Source organism: Artemia franciscana, chromosome 4 (genome assembly GCF_032884065.1).
Source record: "Artemia franciscana chromosome 4, ASM3288406v1, whole genome shotgun sequence".
Classification (NCBI taxonomy): Eukaryota; Metazoa; Arthropoda; class Branchiopoda; order Anostraca; family Artemiidae; genus Artemia; species Artemia franciscana.
In genome coordinates, this window is record NC_088866.1 from 564,234 (window position 1) to 581,411 (window position 17,178).

The 17,178-nt window shown below is 34.1% G+C and overlaps 2 protein-coding genes across 3 annotated transcripts in view; both read left to right on the plus strand.

Annotated features, from left to right (window-relative positions):
• Positions 1–6,713, plus strand: part of LOC136025826 (PRKR-interacting protein 1 homolog) — a 150,531-nt gene extending 143,818 nt beyond the window's left edge. Inside the window, exon 4 of the mRNA XM_065701821.1 lies at positions 6,437–6,713. Coding sequence (XP_065557893.1) covers positions 6,437–6,631 — 195 coding nt within the window. The 3' untranslated portion in view covers positions 6,632–6,713. The remainder of the gene's footprint in view (positions 1–6,436) is intronic.
• Positions 6,714–7,577: 864 nt separating this feature from the next.
• Positions 7,578–17,178, plus strand: part of LOC136025820 (WD repeat domain phosphoinositide-interacting protein 2-like) — a 50,585-nt gene continuing 40,984 nt past the window's right edge. Inside the window, exons 1-3 of one of the 2 annotated variants that reach the window (XM_065701811.1) lie at positions 7,578–7,735; positions 11,690–11,772; positions 16,623–16,789. In XM_065701811.1, coding sequence (XP_065557883.1) covers positions 7,665–7,735; positions 11,690–11,772; positions 16,623–16,789 — 321 coding nt within the window. In that variant the 5' untranslated portion in view covers positions 7,578–7,664. The remainder of the gene's footprint in view (positions 7,736–11,689; positions 11,773–16,622; positions 16,790–17,178) is intronic. The other variant, XM_065701812.1, reaches the window with a different exon arrangement.

The window sequence follows — 17,178 nt, forward strand, 5'->3', positions numbered from 1 at the left end:
GGCTAATGTATTGCTGCAATATGTAGGTTATACACGTCGTTTGACAGGTTCTATTGGGGCATGTTTTTTTTCATCAGATTCTGGTTGGTTGGATGCTGGTGGCTTACCGCTGGTACTGTCTTGCGGAATGGTTGCTTGGTCAGACTGGGCGGTGGGATTCTGGTAGTGTAGTGTTGATGCAAAGATGGCAGTGGCTCCGCCTTTAAAGATTACCATCTGCTGTCTATGCTAATTAGGAACTGGGGTTGGTGTTAGGATCTGTGATTACACCAGGCTGCCGTGCCCTTTTATTCGGTTGGGCATTAATAAGTTGACCGATTGCTATAGGTGGGGTATGGTTACTTAGTCAGACTGGGCGGTTGAATGCTGGTAGTGTAATGTTGATGCAAAGGTGGCAGCGGTTCCACCTATAAAGATTGCCATCTGCTATCTATACTAATTAGGAACTGGGGTTAGTGTCAGGTTTTGTGATTACACCAGGCTGTCATGTCCTCTTATTCGGTAGGGCATTGATAAGTTTACCGATTGCTAGAGGTGGGAGCTCTTTGGCATGCTTGTCGTAATATCTTTTAGCTTGTTGGATATAGCGGCTTCTTAAGTACGTAGATCTCTATCAATAAAAAGTAGAACTGGTGAGGCATAACCATCACTGGAGTGTTCCTATATTCAAGGAGTGCAAGCTGAAGTGCTGTTACTGTTTGTTAATGATCTGGCGTGCATACAATTTGCTTCCAAGCTTATCGATATAAGAACGCAACTGTAATATTCCACGGTGAGGAGGTACTATGTGCCCTGTTTGTAAAACACGTCGAGGCCAATATCTGTCCATGGTAAGCTGGAATGCTGGGTATTTCATGCAGGTTTAGGGGTTCTTTTTGGCTTGATTTTGTAGACTTGACACAAGCGGTGTTGTTTTGGAAAAGTTCTTTATATCCTTAGTCATCCTAGGCCAGTATACAACTGATTTGACTCTTAGCTTCGTTTTGTCCATTCCTAAGTGTGAAGCATATCGGTTTCTCAGGATATCATTTCGCAGGCTAGTGGGTATCAGCAGTCTATTGTCTTTAAGGATGACTGAATTAAGAATGGAAAGTTCATGGTAAACATGCCAAAAACTGATTACTTTCGAAGGAACCTGGTCTCGACTCTTTTGTTAGCCTTTTTGATATTCTGTAACAGCGCTATAAGGCTTTGGTCAGACGTGGCATTGTTTCTTATTTCGAGTAACTTCTCACCACTGATAGGTAGTAGGATCATCGTTTTAAGGACATAAGTTCCAATTTAATTTTTGAGCAGAGGCTCATCCCTCCGAGACCAGACTTTGAGGAATCTAACTGTATTTCCACTTCATTGTTTTCTGGATCAATAAATGATAATGACTGGAAAAGTGAGTTCTTGATGGTTTCAAGAGCCTTCTGATGTTCATGCTTTAATACAAAAGTCTGAAGGGCTGTTCGTTCATTCTGATCATGCTCTTCAAGGGTTTTGCCTGAAATGATTACGTAATCAGCAATAACGGACAAGTCAGTGAAGCCTGAAAATGTTTCCTCCATTCTGTGTTGTAATTTGTCCTGGGTGATCAGTCCAAAGGGAATTTTCTTAAATTTGTAACGCCCAAATGGCGTATTGAATGTTTTTAAATCAGCACCAGTGACCGATAGCTATGACATGTATCTAGTTTAGTGGAATATATTGCACCTGAGTGTTTTTGAAATGGCTGATTCAAATTTTGGCACAGGGTAATGGTCTCTTTATTGATTTATTCAGGTCATGAGTGTTGATACAGGCTCTGAGCAACTTGTTTGCCTTATCTGCTACAACAATTACGGTGACTTATTCTATTGTTTGGATCACCTTCGCTATAATTTCCATGCTTTCCATTTGATCCAAATCTCCTCTAAACTGCTGTTTGAACGACATTCGGATCGGCCTAGCTGGAACTTTCCTTTTGGTGGAGCACCCTCCTTCAGAGTAATTATGCTCCCTCCTTCCAATCCAATTCCTAAGAATAGATCCTTTAACTCTTCAAAATATTTCAGCATTGATGTATTGATTTCATTTATTTCAGGGATGAGGTTGACAAGATTCAAGCATTTGCTTGTTTCAAGTCCTAGGATTGTAGAAGGAGCATCTTGAACAATGAAGAAACACTCGGACTTGGTACTTCCATTGCCGTGGAAACAGATCAGGTAGCATCTTTCTGGAACTGGAATCCTCTACCTACAGAAGGCCGTTAGGATTTGAGCTGTGGGATGCGGCTCTGGATTGGTCGTTATTTCGTCAACAGATGTTTCGGCAGTATTTGTTGGCTTAAGCCCCAGTATCAATTTTCAATTCATTCTGCTGTTGATTGTTGATAGTTATCTTTGTGAATGTATATTTGCTTGATGAAAATACGTTTATGGTGTATATAAAAAGTTTTTTACTTTATGAAGGGTCTGGATGTTGGGACTTGAAGATGGTATTTAGTCTTTTCTTTGCACTTTTACACATCCTAGCGAAATGATTGGGTTTTTCAAAGTTGTTGCATGCTTTTACTTTTGCATAACTTTTGTGTAATGGTGCAAATTCTCTTCCACAAAAATAGCATTCCTCACTTCTGTTTTTTGCTTGAAATGGTTTTGCTTGTATTTGACCTTTTTCATTTCTGGATTGAATCAACCTCTTGTTTTAAGGTTATATCATGGCAAGATGGGGGGCTCATTGTCTTCAGCTGAACCTGGATTTCCACATCTTTTCGATCTATAGAAACTGCTTGAGTAAGACTAAGATGAGACATCATCTTTGGTAATTTTATACCACAAACTAGCCTATCACCTACCGTCTCATCTCTAATAGTAACATCATTTTCACAGTCTTGAACGAGAAACTAGAGCCCTTTAGTGTATTGATTAGTAGAGCCCCCTTCTTTTTTTATCTGTTTTGTGGAAAAAAACATTTCTAGAACACTGTGTTGACTCATGGTTTGAAATAGCTGTTGAGTTTCTCCATATAGGCCTCTACATTATTTTTTTCATTGTCTCCAAGGGTGAAGGGCAATCCACTTAAGTAAGCTTGCAAATTGCATAGTTGCAGCTTTGCCACTAAGTGGTCCTTGGAGCATTAGCTTGGCCAGGTTCTTAAAACGGGCCCCTGCTTCTTTTTGGTTGGGATTACCTCATACCATTTCGGGTATTGTACAGCAGTTTCAATGTTAATACTCCTGGCACCGTGTAAACAATTCAAGATTTATATGGGAAACCCAAGCTTACCGCACCTAGTAAACATTGAAGTATTATTACAGTATTAAAGGGCGAATAGGACTAGTAACGTCAAAGTAGAATGCAACCATAGTTTCCTTAATTCATCTAGTTTGAAGCAACACACGGGTCCATACTCGGCATGACTATTTGTTTAGAAGCAGAGGAAAGCGTGATCGTCTTATATCTATCAGTTGTCTATTTTCAGTTGGAAGTGGGAAGTTGGAATTTTCAGGGAAGTGGATATAATCACTTTAAAAAGATTATGTTGGAGCCAAATCTGTACTCTGTGATTGATTTGAAGTTATCTAATTGGTATAACTTTTATAACCCTTGTTGCACCAACTAGCACTATGCTATAGATACAAAAACAGGTCAAATCACATAAAGAAATCAAATCAGAGATTCAGGACAAGATTAACATAATTTAGCCGATAATTTTTTACTATATCTATAACAGTGATAACACAGATTTCAAGCCTAAAATCTCCATCAAGAACATGCACACCCTTGAATACCATTTGTATGGTCACTGGGAAACACCTTAGTAATCATTTGGTAACAATCTTGCTGGAATAGTAATTAGTTACTTAGTAATCAGTAAGTAATTAGTAATAGTGATATGTAATAGTAAACTAGTAATAGTAGCTTGATTAAAATCTTACTGGAATAGTAACAGAAATACCAGCCAACAAATGGAGGAAATGAAAAGAAATAGTAAAGGGGTAGTCGCAATAGAATTGTTGTAAAAGTACTCCTCCCCTTTCCAGCCAGTCAAAATAAGATCAAACTACTTATATTAACAAACTTATATTTACAAGTAGGGAGACTAATAAAGAAGAGAGAGGAGTATTTTCTTCTAATTGTCCTATGCATGAATTATAATGAAACGGAATTTGTGCTTTGTGTTTTGTTTTAAGCTTCCTAATGTGTATAACTCCTATAACCTTTGTTACACCAATTAACACGGGGCTTTAAAGGTAAGAACAGGGCCAAAAACAAAACGAAATAAAATCAAAGATTCAGAATAAGAGTAACATAATTCAGCCAGTAATATTCTACTCTATTTATTACTATTGGAAAGCATATTGTAACAAATTAGCTCGGTTTATCATCCACAATCGAAGATGATTAACTGTGACAATATGGATTGCAAACCTAAAATCTTTCGAGAAACTAGATAAATTTGATTACCATTAGCTTGGTCACTGGAAAACATCTTAGTAATATGTAATAATAATTACTATAATAATGTAATAATGTAATAATAAGTAATAATAATTACATCTTAGTAATTGCTTGATTGCAACCTTACTGTAATAGTCATTAATAAGTTAGTAACAGTAAATTAGTAATAATAGCTTGATCCTAATCTTGCTGGAATAGTACTAGCAATCCCATCCAAGGAAAGGACAGAATGAAAGACAACAGCCAAGGGTAGTCACAATAAAATTATAATAAAGATATCACCCTTTCCAGCTATTCAAAGTAAAACCAATCTACTTTACTTTTTCTGATACAAAAGAAAATATACAGAAATTTAGGTTCACTAGAGACAAATCCCTAATATTATACGTTTCATTTTAGAACTAAATATAAAAATACTAATATTTATGTAAATATTATGTAAAAAAAAACAAACAAAAAAACACTAGAATATTTGAAAATTCAAAATTTCGTTTTGAGCTTGATCGGATTGTAATTAGGAATTATTCTATTAATTTATAAATTATATGGAGTCTTTCAATCTACTTTAGTTTTTCTGATACATTGGAAAATATGCAGAAATTAAGGATTCACTGATCACAAAATTTTAATATTATACGTTTCATTTTAGAACTAAATATAAAAACACTAAATAATATAATGTAAGAATTATTGGCATCTAGGAATGTGATTTTGACTTTAAATAGAGTTCACCCTATAAAAATCCATAAAAGGTGCATGGTGAATTGCATGGACTAGAACATTTGAAAGTTTAAAATTTTGTTTTGAGCTTGATTGGATTGGAACTAGCTAATACTATTGATTCATAGATTATGTGGAGTCTTTCAAGCTTTAGTTTCTAAAGGAGAAACAAGGGGCTCGTTATCTAAAGAGGGTTTTTTTTAACTCCCCTGAGCAGCTTCTTGATACAAGCTTGATGTCCTTGCCAGTCCTTTTAAGTTTGGCATCTTTACTGAAGGTATAAGTAGCAGAAAATTTAAAAGGACGCCCTGCCTTCCCTGTAAAATTTTGAGAATTCCAGCCTGTAGACCCTTTTTTTGGGCTTCAGACCCACTATCACCAGATAAAGTGATCATACATCTAGTACCTCATACTATAGCCCTACGATATTCATTTTTTTCTTCGGAATAAAAATTTTACTGAAAACGCAAAATCTCCAAAAAACAGGACATTCTTTTCGGAGTGTTAAAATCCTTGACTAGCCTGCAGAAAACAGGATTGATTAATAAGACTCTCAATCGTCTTTTACTGGACATGCCACTTTTAGTATTCACTTTAAATTCTCTTAAAACTTAAATAAGCTCAGTTTTCAGCAAATCACTAGTTCTACTTCATTGTTCTAATTATTTTTTCTAATTCAACAAAAACAAAGCTTTAGACTCACTTTTAGAATCAGTTTCCTATTTGGACTAGAAATAGTTGTGTTTCTAGGCGGTACGGAGTTTTCGAAATTTGTAAAAAAGATGGATGAGCTATCGACTAGATCTTGTAAGCGGTCTGGTAAAACAGCTGACTTTCCTCTGAGTTATATTAGGCCAAGTTAAAGTAATTTGTTTGTTTATGAGTGAAATTATTTTTCTTTTGGTTCGTGTTTTCGTTCTTGTTGTTAGTTCGTGAAGGCCAAATTAAAGTATTTTGTATGTTTTGTATTATTAGTAATTTTTTTTCTTTTTTAGTTTGTGTTTTTGCTGAGTGAGACTGTCATTTCTGTCCTTAAATAGTTGTTGCCCTTATTTTTTGTATATGTGTGTCTCCTGTGCTTGGTTTCTTTTCTTTTTGTTTTCTCCTCTAGTGTCCATTTTCGTGTTCAGGGGGGGTATAAATAAATTATTATCATTTTTATTAAAACAGTATCAACATTTCTGTGTAGTAAAGTGTCTTTCTAGAAATCTAGTACCTTTCAAGAAGTTCAAGCCCCTTACCAAGAAAACTTTTTCCAGATCAGTCTTCTAATCCCTTTTCATTCGTAGGAATTGAAAGATGAAGAATTCCAAAGGCAAATTGAAGAGAAGAAGAAGGCGTTGGAAGAAAAAACTGCTAAGAAAAGACAAAAAAGATTGAAGAAAAAACAAAAAGCAAAGGATCCAAAAAAGCAGAAGGTTGATACCCAAGAAAAATCAGAAGAAAACAAAAGCGATGAGAGTGATGAAAATGAAGAAGACTGATACTTGAATTGACATTGAACTCTTTTAACTTCAGGCTTAGATTTTGTCGTAATTACTTTAGTAATAAAAAACTTAATCAAGACTTAAATTACTTTTTTCAAGCACCCCGTTATTACTAAGGAGTCAGGATTTACGGAATTTAAGAAATTATTTTTGACCTGGATTTCCTGAATTCTTCAAATATTGTTAATGTGACTTTAAAAAAAAATGACGTCAAAGTAACGGCAAAACCAGTTGGTTTGCATGGAATCAGATGGAGTCTTTTCAAGCCTAATCCTCAGGTTTCCAAATGTTGGCAACACTTTATTTCTATGCATATTGCAGTCGTTTTAGCTGGACAAACCCCAAGGGCTAGATCCAGGCTTTCTAAAGGAGGGGGAAATCGGTCAAGAAGCAAAATTCAAATTTGTCTTGTGCGCTGGGAATTTTAGGCAAGGGTGCCACTACCTCTTTTTCTTTCGGGCAGGGAGAGGGATGTGGTGACAGATCAAAATCATGCTGACAATTATTTTTGAGCGAGCAAATATGTATTGCCATGAAACTTCTAAAACACTATCATTAAAAAGTGTATTATCCTTTGTATTTGCATCTTTGGAACCTATTTTATAAAAACAAACATTTTCGGAAAAAAAACACGTTTTTACACTTGAACGGATACGTGTAGCGGCGGCGATCGAGTGGTACTTTAGTCTGAACACGCTGTGTCTTTAAGATACGGCCGAAAACTGGAAAGAACGTAGACGCTGTGGACGCTGCTTGCGTGCATTTCACAGAAAAGAGTCTGACATTAAAGTATAGATAAAGTATGTAAAATGAAAGTGCAGAATGTACCTTTCTCTGTGCTGCAGTTTAATTACAGCTAACTAAGTTTAAAGCTTATAGCACCCATTCTTCTAGATAAAGCCAGAAACTGGAAAGAACATAGATATGGACACACCTTGCGATATTTTAGAAACAGAGGAATTATTTTAAGCAGAAGTTTTGATTTTGCGTCGTACTTGAATTTATTAACAAAGGAAAATACCCTTTCATTATGAACCTAGCTAGTGTGGGTGGAGACCCACTATCTGGAATACATTTTGCGACCTTCAATCAGGACTGCACGTAAGTTAGAACATAAAATGTAGTCAATTAGTGGCTTGTAAAGGGTTTTTGGTAAATTTGCACTTTAATTTGCTGTCTTTGGTAAAGGTTGAACAGAACGCTCAGTGTGTACCTTTTATAACCCACTAGAATCAAACTTGGGTAAAATTCTAGTTAATTGACTTCTTGCTATCACAGAAAGGGTTTAGGTTAGGAAAATGAAACTTTCAGGGATGAATCTAGGCTACAGACTAAAGTATGTCCCGGGAAGGTATTTTGAAGCAACTGCCTCCACTCCTTCTCCCTCTAGAGGGCCCTGACCTTTGATGACCTTTAAAAGTATGTGTGTTATAAAAGTGAAACCTTACAAGATAAATCTTCTGCTTATTTGAAGTACAACAAAATTATTTTCAGGTTCATAACTTTGCTCAATTCCATTTTATAAGGTTTTAAAGATATGCAAATACATTTCCTAAATTTTGAAAAAAAAACATTCATATGGCTCAAAATTCTACTCAAATAACAGGAATTGCATTTTTAGAACTAAAGGCAGAGAAAAAGTAATTAGTAACTGAAAATTAAAGTAAAATGTTGTTTTGTCAAAATTTCAATAGGTATAGACCTGTCACATAGGCAAATTTCAGGGGCCCCTAGAGGGAGAAGGAGTGGAGGTATGTACTTCAAAAAACCTTCCCAGGACATACTTTAGCCTGTAGACCCATCCCTGAAAGTTTCATTTTCCTAACCTAAACCCTATCCAAGATAGCAAGAAGTCAATTAACCAGAATTTTACCCCAACTTGTCAAAATAATCACAAGTTCAATCTAGCCAATGCTCCAGTAAAATTCTACTTTAGCAACTTTTGGCTATCTTGGAAAGGGGTTAGGTTGGGGAAATGAAGCTTTTGGTGATGGGTCTACAGGCTAAATGGCCTGATGGCCTGTAATATGTCATGGGAAGGTATTTTGAAGTACCTACCTTCAGAGATTAATAGAGATAGTAGTTTTCAGAGATTATTAGCACTTCTCTAAAATGCCCCCTTGAGATTCCAGTTTAACTATCTATGAAAAGATAGTAATTAGTAGGGAAAAAGGGTTGAAACACATCTCAAGTGATGGTCTTTGCTTTGAACCAGCAAATTAGGCCTTGGTGGTGCTGAAACTGTATAATTATTTCTAAATTTGACATTGTTGATTCACCCTCACAACTAACAAATATCTACAGATCTATGTTTTAAACTCAGCAAATGATTGGTGCTTTTGTCCCTCTTTGGTCATTTTTTGAAATGATTTAATTTATTTATGTTGTATTAGAACTGTATGGTTATGGTTTTTTTTTTCTTTTTGTTTACTCCACAGTCTTATTATTATATTTTGCAGGTTATAAGTAAGTATTATATTGATATTATCAATTAATATTCACCAGAAATGTGATATGCCATTTCTTTACTGGCTAGTCATTATATAGGCTATAAATAAAAAAAGAGAAGGTAAGCAATTAACAAGGATAAATTTAAAAGTACTTGCTATTTTTCAATCCATTTATCTGTCCCTGATTCAGAATTAAAGGCAGTTTGTAAACTTATTTAAAAGTAAAGGCAAAGGAGCAAGGGAAGTAAGCAAATTTACAGTTGTGTTTTGATTACTCTGCTAGGTAGGTAAATGCAATACTCTATGCATTTTATGTTCTTTCCAGTGGCTTCTTTATATCCTACTAATCTCTTCCTTTGCAAGTTCCATTTTGAGCTATTAAAGATGAAACCTTATTCCTTATTATTTTCTTGTAGAAAATGGTGACCAAAAATTCTGACACTTACTTTAAATCAAATAGAAATACTTGGGCTACTTCTGCTGTCACCTCATTCCTAAAACTGCATTGCTTCACACTACCCCTCCCCCCTCTAATATACCAGTTTATAACCCACTGTGTATATTCTCGCATTATTTTACAATAGCAAGATTCTTTTTGTCCATATTGTTTTACAGTGGACCCATGTTAATGAGCAGGAAGACAAGGGTTGCAGTATTACAAAATATAGTGGGAATATTCATAGTGGGCCATACATTGCTCTTTTTTTTTGGGGGGGGGGGGGGTAAAGTGAAGCAATGCACCCTCAGAAATAAGATAAGCAAGTATTTATGGTAGCTTTAAAGTAGTTTTGGGATTTTTGGTATGGTAAGGTGAATATTATTAATACAATAGCTACAACAAATTTCCACTTTAGCCAACTGAGAGCAGAGCTGAATTTAATAATTATTTTCTTCTGACAAGCAATAACAAAAAAGAATTACTTTAAGGGCTCAAAATAGAATTTGTAAAGGAAGCAACTATTATTTTTAGAAAAGCCATAAAAAGGCATTTTGAATAGTATATTCATCATCTAACTAAAGAAGTAATCAAAACATCTGTTAGTTTACCAGGAAGTGTGTCCAAGGTCCAGCATATGTCTTGCCACAAGGTAATCAAATAGAACATTAGTGTATCTCTGCTAGCAAGTGGTGCAGCAGATGTCCCACAGTCATATCTTCCATCATAGGGTAAATCTTCTACAGTTAAGAATAACTTCATATTTTTAAATTATTTTCTTTGACCTTTATTTGATCCTACTGTAGCACTCAACTCCCGAAAATACAAAAAAAAAGAATCAAAAATTTACTATTAAATAATACATATTATATATATATATATATATATATATATATATATATATATATATATATATATATATATATATATATATATATATTATTACATAATATATAATATAAAATTATAATATAATAATATTATATATAATAATAATAATAATTAATAATACAAAAAAATTACGAATAATTGATAAAAATGTAGGACAAATTCTTAATGCAGGCATAGAGTTGCCTAAATAACTTCATATTTTTAAATTATTTTCTTTAACCTTTATTTTATCATACTGTGATACTCAACTCCCAAAAATACAAAAAAAGAATAAAAAATTTAAGAATAAATACTGTAGGATATTCTAAACCTTGTAATCTTTCTATATTCTGGAATACAAGTAGAAGTATTCCAAAGATTTTTCTTTCTCTGTTTTTATTATCTCTCTGTTTTACATGCTCAGTTTTACATGCACAGGGAATTTTTTGCTTGGGGGATTCTCCTAAGGAGAGTTTTCCATGGGGAGGAGGATTTTCCAGAGGGTGAATACGCCTTGCACTACATCTGGCTTTGGTGTCAAAGAAGCTAGATGCCTTAATTGATTACTTTGGCTCTCTATCCCTCCTTCCATCATTTTTTTAGCAGAAAGGTATGTTAAACCTTGTTTGAAAAAGGATGATCAGCATGTAGAATTGGAGACACAAAGTTGCCCTCTGGAACAAATCTCTCCTAAAATAAGATTAGAGTTGTAGGACAAATTGTTAATGCAGGCATAGAGCTGCCTGAATTAGCAACAATTTATGCCTAATCCAAATTTGAATGATCTTTTTTGATTTTTAGCTTCTTTCCTTGTCAGTCATTGTTTTCTTTCTGTTTGGGCAACTTTATATATAGTCTTATGCACATTATTATTTGCTATCAAATTATATATATATATATTTTTTTTTTCTCCAATTTGTCAATTTTCTAATTTAAAGTACTATTACTATTGTATGTATTATTTAGTTATAGTTGCCAGTGATGTAGTATTACTATGAATTACTATAAAATGTAGGATTCTTTGCTAGTTGATTATATCCAATGTAATGAACTGTGTCTGCTTATACAAAGAATTGTCCCCGTTTAAGTGTTGTGTAGTTTCTTTTTGAAGTTTTGAGTTAATTTTCTCCTTTATGTTTTTTAAAGTTAGACAAGTTAAGTTTTGAATTACAACTCAAATACTTGCCTAAAAATGAATGAATTTTATATATGGCTTTTTATATGACCATACTTTATATATGAGCCATACTTTTTTTTTATTGTTTTATCTCTTTTTTCTAATTTCTTTTTCATGTTTAGGTCACTTGCTGTTGGGACCCCAACTGGATATAAGCTATACTCCTTGAGTGCCACTGATAAAATTGATTGTATTTTTGACAGTGGTGAGTTTTCTTCTCTTTTTGTAACACTTGTCAATGTATATTATGACATTGGATTCTTGGTATTATAACACTTGTCAATGGATAGTTTGAGCCAGATTCACCAAAAAAAGAGAGAAAAAAGAAGAAAAACAGACAGTAAACCTCACTTGCAAACAGTATTTACCAACTGGAAACATAGACTCATCTCAGAATCCAAGCAAATCACAAACTTTTGGTTTTTAATCTGAAAAGAAAGGGGTTACAAGTAAAGTGGGGGATGTCATACAAGGTCATATCCAGGGGGTTACCAGGTTTGACCTCCCTCTCCCCATTTTATTTAGCTCATAAAAAGGTAACAAAATTGCGTATTGACAAATTTTGATGCGTTTTTGAAGTCTTGTTGCAACTCCCCATTCGAAAAAACTGCCCCCCCCCCCTCACCTGAACAAAAATTTCTTTTTAGAATTCTAAGTGAAAGTAATGATTCACATGTCAGACAAAAGAGATTATTTTGCTATAATTCTCTGCAAGGATGTACGCAGGGAGAAAGGGGATTGGGACCTCAGCAGCCACTCCCCTCAAAAAATTAAAACTTTCATGAATATTTTGGAAAATCACATACAAGTTTTTAAATATTTTTTTATATTATTCCCTCCCCCCTACTCTTGAACTTGCCCAGTTCTATAGTATAAACTGTGCTTCAATTTCACTGATTTATGTCAGTTGTGTATTTTCGTCACCTATTCAGTTTTTTCTTTGTTTCTTGAGTGACAAATAATCCTGCGTTTTTAAATCCACTCGGTTTTAAAACCTGCTCTGTGCAATTTTAAGCCTGGGCAAACACTTAAATTCCAGCTGTTTGGTTCTCCCGAGTGAAATTTTAAGCCAGTAAGAAGAGTAAAAATTTTCAGTTACAAGATTTTCTTGTACAGATAGTTTCTGTTTTGCTGTGGTCAAACATTTCCTGCAAATGAACAAGAGAAGCAAAGACATAAATTAATAGTAGCCAGTTCTACTCAATAATAATTATATAATTTGTTTAAAAAAAATAAAACAAAAACATAAACGAAAAACAAAACTCACATCTTAATAGTATCCAATATGAAAACTGCTCTTGACTGCAATCAGCAAGAAAACTAAACAAAATAAATCCAAAATAGTGCAGTAAGGAAGAGTGGTAATATTGGATCAAACAGTTTGTGGTAACGAACTGTAGTAAGGAGCGACCCGGCTCAATTGTAATCACAACTCTAAAAAATGGAATTTTGATACCAATAGCTACATCAAAAGAATTGCATTTTAATGCTGATTTTAAATATGTAAGTTTCATCAAGTTTAGTCTTACCCATCAAAAGTTACGAGCCTGAGAAAATTTGCGTTATTTTAGAAAATAGGGGAAAACACCCCCTAAAAGTCATAGAATCACACCATCACGAAAATCAAACCATCAGATTCAGCGTCTCAGAGAACCCTACTGTAGAAGTTTCAAGCTCCTATCTACAAAAATGTGGAATTTTCTATTTTTTGCCAGAAGGCAGATCACAGATGCGTGTTTATTTGTTTGTTTTTTTTTTTTTGTTTTTTTTTCCCAGGGGTGATCGTATCGACCCAGTTGTCCTAGAATGTTGCGAGAGGGCTCATTCTAACGGAAATGAAAAGTTCTAGTGCCCTTTTTAAGTGACCAAAAAAATTGGAGGGCACCTGGGCCCCCTCCCACGCTAATTATTTTCCCAAAGTCAACGGATCAAAATTCTGAGATAGCCATTTTATTCAGCGTAGTCGAAAAACCTTATAACTATGTCTTTGGGGATGACTTACTCCCCCACAGTCCCCATGGGAGGGGCTGCAAGTTACAAATTTTGACCAGTGCTTACATATAGTAATGGTTATTGGGAAGTGTGCAGGCGTTTTCAGTAGGATTTTTTGGTTGGGGGAGGGGCTGAGAATAGTGGGATAGGCTGGGGGAACTTTCCATCGATGAATTTGTCATGGTGGAAGAAAAATTCCATGAAGGGAGCGCAGGATTTACTAGCATTATTAAAAAAAACAATGAAAAAATAAATACGAAAAAGTTTTTTTTCAGCTGGAAGTAAAGAGCAGCATTAAAACTTAAAGCGAACAGAAATTATTACCCATATGAGGGGCTCACCTCCTCCTAATACCCCGCTCTTTACGCTAAAGTATTTTTAGTAATTTCAACTATTTATTCTACGGCTTTTGTGACTCAGGGGTCGTTCTTAATGAATTGGGACAAAATTTTAGCTTTACTGTAAAGAGTGAGGTACTGACGAGGGGGCGAACCCCCTCATATGTGTAATAAAAACATGAGAATACAGAACTTCTTTACGTAAGCTAATTTATAAGTTACATATATCTTTTACTAAAAAAAAGATTCGTAAAAAATTTAAAGTTCTAGTTGCCTTTATCTTAATTAACCAAAAAATCAGAGGGCAACTAGGCTTCCTCTCCCGCTCTTTTTTCTCAAAAATCATTCGATCAAAATTATGAGAAAGCCATTTAGCAAAAAAAAAAAAAAAAAAAAAAAAAAATGCAAATTTCGTTTTAATTATTCCTCTGCGGAGAGCCAAAATCAAAACATGCATTGATTGAAAAACGTTCAGAAATTAAAAACGAACAGAAATTACTTCGTATATGAAAGGGGCTGCTTCCTCACCATCGCCCCGCTCTTTACGCTAAAATTTTTACTGTTTTAAAAAGAAGGGTTGAGAGAAAGAGACAAACTTTAGCGTAAAGAGCGGGGCGTTGGTGAGGAAGCAGCCCCTTTCATATACGAAGTAATTTCTGTTCGTTTTAAGTTTTAATTTTGCTCCTTACTTTCAGTTAAAAAAACTTGTTTTTTTGATTTAATATTACTAAGATTTGAGTTTTTTTTGTTTATGTTTTTTTCCTTTTATTTGTATGTTTTGTTTAGTTTACTTTTTCTAGTATATTTTTTTTTCTTTTGATAAAAGCTTCCAGATGTGAAGCCAAAATATTTGGACCTTTCTTATCATTATAGGTTAATTTATTTTATTTTTAATAATGAATATGTAGAATTAATTGGCTGATTCCACCAAAAGGCATTTTCTTGTGAACAAACTTATTATAATTAGTCAATAAATTCTCATTTACAATGGCTCAAGAGCCTGTTTATGAAAGGTTGTTAACAAATATAACACACAACGAAGTATTATCTAGCGCAATACTACACTCATATATTGAATAAATCGAGGATAAAAAGGAAACAAAGAAAAATGTTATTGAGGCTGCATTGAGGCAACTTGGTGGTTGAGACATTTATTTAAGTATACAATAGATTTATATCAATGTATTATATAAATGTAAACGTAAGTAAAAACTATATCACTCGATTCCCCTGTCATTTCTGAATCAGGTCAATACTTAGTTGGGAACCGATTTGTTATTGTAATTACTAACCTTTTCCTGCTTCTTGTGTCGGGATTTCTTGTTAAAAGAGCTATAAAAAAATCGGAGTTTATGTGTAGAAATATACATGGGGGGACTCTTGGGGCCACAATCCCAAACTGTTTTTTATTGCTTCCCCCTCCTAAATTCTTTGTCCATGTGATATATTAAACAGAAAATACCTCTCACTAGAAAGTTTTTTTCTTAAATTAATTTTCTAAATGTCAGCTACTATATCCCTCTAGGTTTGCTGGCTTCTTTCCAAGTTGTTTCACTTTATTTTAGTACTTGTCAAAACTGTGCCCTTAAAAAGAAATGCACCCTTTATAGGTTACATATTATGACTTGAACATTGCTTGGATGTAGTAATGCACAAGGTGTCAAGTAAGATTTATTATCCACCCCTTTTACTCGGTATCCCTAATCTGCTGGCCCAATCAAATACAATTGCTATTATTATAATAAAATATTAAAGGTATTTTATATGTATATAATGGTAGGTAAAAGTTATAGGTAAAGGTATATGTTATATGTATAATGGTAGAAGGTATTTTATACTACATATATAGTATATATGTAGTATAAAATACCTTTTAGCATTATACATATAAAACATACCTTTACCTATACCTTTTACCTACCATTATATACATATATAATAATGTATCACTTTTTCAATAAATGAATTTTGTAGTCCACCCTCTTGTGCCTAGTCTTCTTAATCTTTAGGTTCAATCTGTTTTCATGCACCTTATTTTGTTCTGGAAATAATTCGATTTTTTTCCCCCAAAATACATTATAAACCCTTTTTATCTTGTGCAAAAATAGCTAATAACTGAGCCTAATAAAATGATATCTAATGAAATATTTTTGCTGTATCTGAGAGCCTAAAAAACATTCTTTGTCTAAACATATGGTCAATGGTCATTAATATAATATAAAAGTTTGCAATACATTTTTGTTTTTCCATTTTCGAAACTCCCTCTTCCTCTTCGACTCTGGTTATTAGGACCCCGTCCCCTCCAAAAATAGATGCCCAGACACTACTTCCACTGTCTCTGAATATCTTCAAAGAGAGTTAGGTCCTCCAAAATCACTGCAAACATTGACATTTGTAAATAAATGAACATTAGTACAAAATAAAATATTGAATTTTCTTTATTGTTAATTTTCCGGAAGATCTTTCTCTGAACCCAGTTTTTCTTGCGAAATTAGGGAATCCCCAGAGTATTGGGGGGGGGGGCCGCGGAAGCACTTTGCCAACCATACTGCTTTTTCGGTTGATCCACAATTTTCCTCCCCTTTATAAGAGTCTTTTTATAGCTCCTCCAAGAGTTAGACCTTGGTACAAATACTGCCTAAAACTCTTGTGAAAATCTTGCTCTGTTCTCCTGGTGAAAATGCCGGGTTTGACCTCGCTTACTTGCTATTTCTCTCTTTTACAGGTAGTGATGAAGTGTGTATTGTTGAGCGTCTATTTTCAAGTAGTCTGGTCGCCTTAGTTACTTTGAGCGCACCTCGAAAATTAAAGGTTTGCCATTTCAAAAAGGGAACAGAAATTTGTAATTATAGCTACAGAAATTCTATATTAGCAGTTCGTTTAAATCGGTCGGTAAGAATGCACTTCTTCTTTTTCTTCTTTGAAATAGGCCCCTAAAGTTTAATAGTGTGTTACTTTAAATAGGGAACGCAACTGTATAGCCACAGAAATTCTATATTAGCAGTTTGTTTAAATCAGCCTTTAAGAATACTTTTCTTCTTTTTCTTCTTTGAAATAAATCCCTAAAAATTAATAGTATACTATTTCAAAAAGGGAATGAAATTTGTAGTTATTGCTGCAGAAATTCTAAATAAGCAGTCCGTTTAAATCGTTCGGTTCTTTGAAATGGGCTCCTAAAATTAGTTGTGCGTTACTTTAAATAGGGAACACAACTTTGTAATTATAGCCACAGAAATTCTATATCAGCAGTTTATTTAAATCAGTCGTTAAGAATACACTTC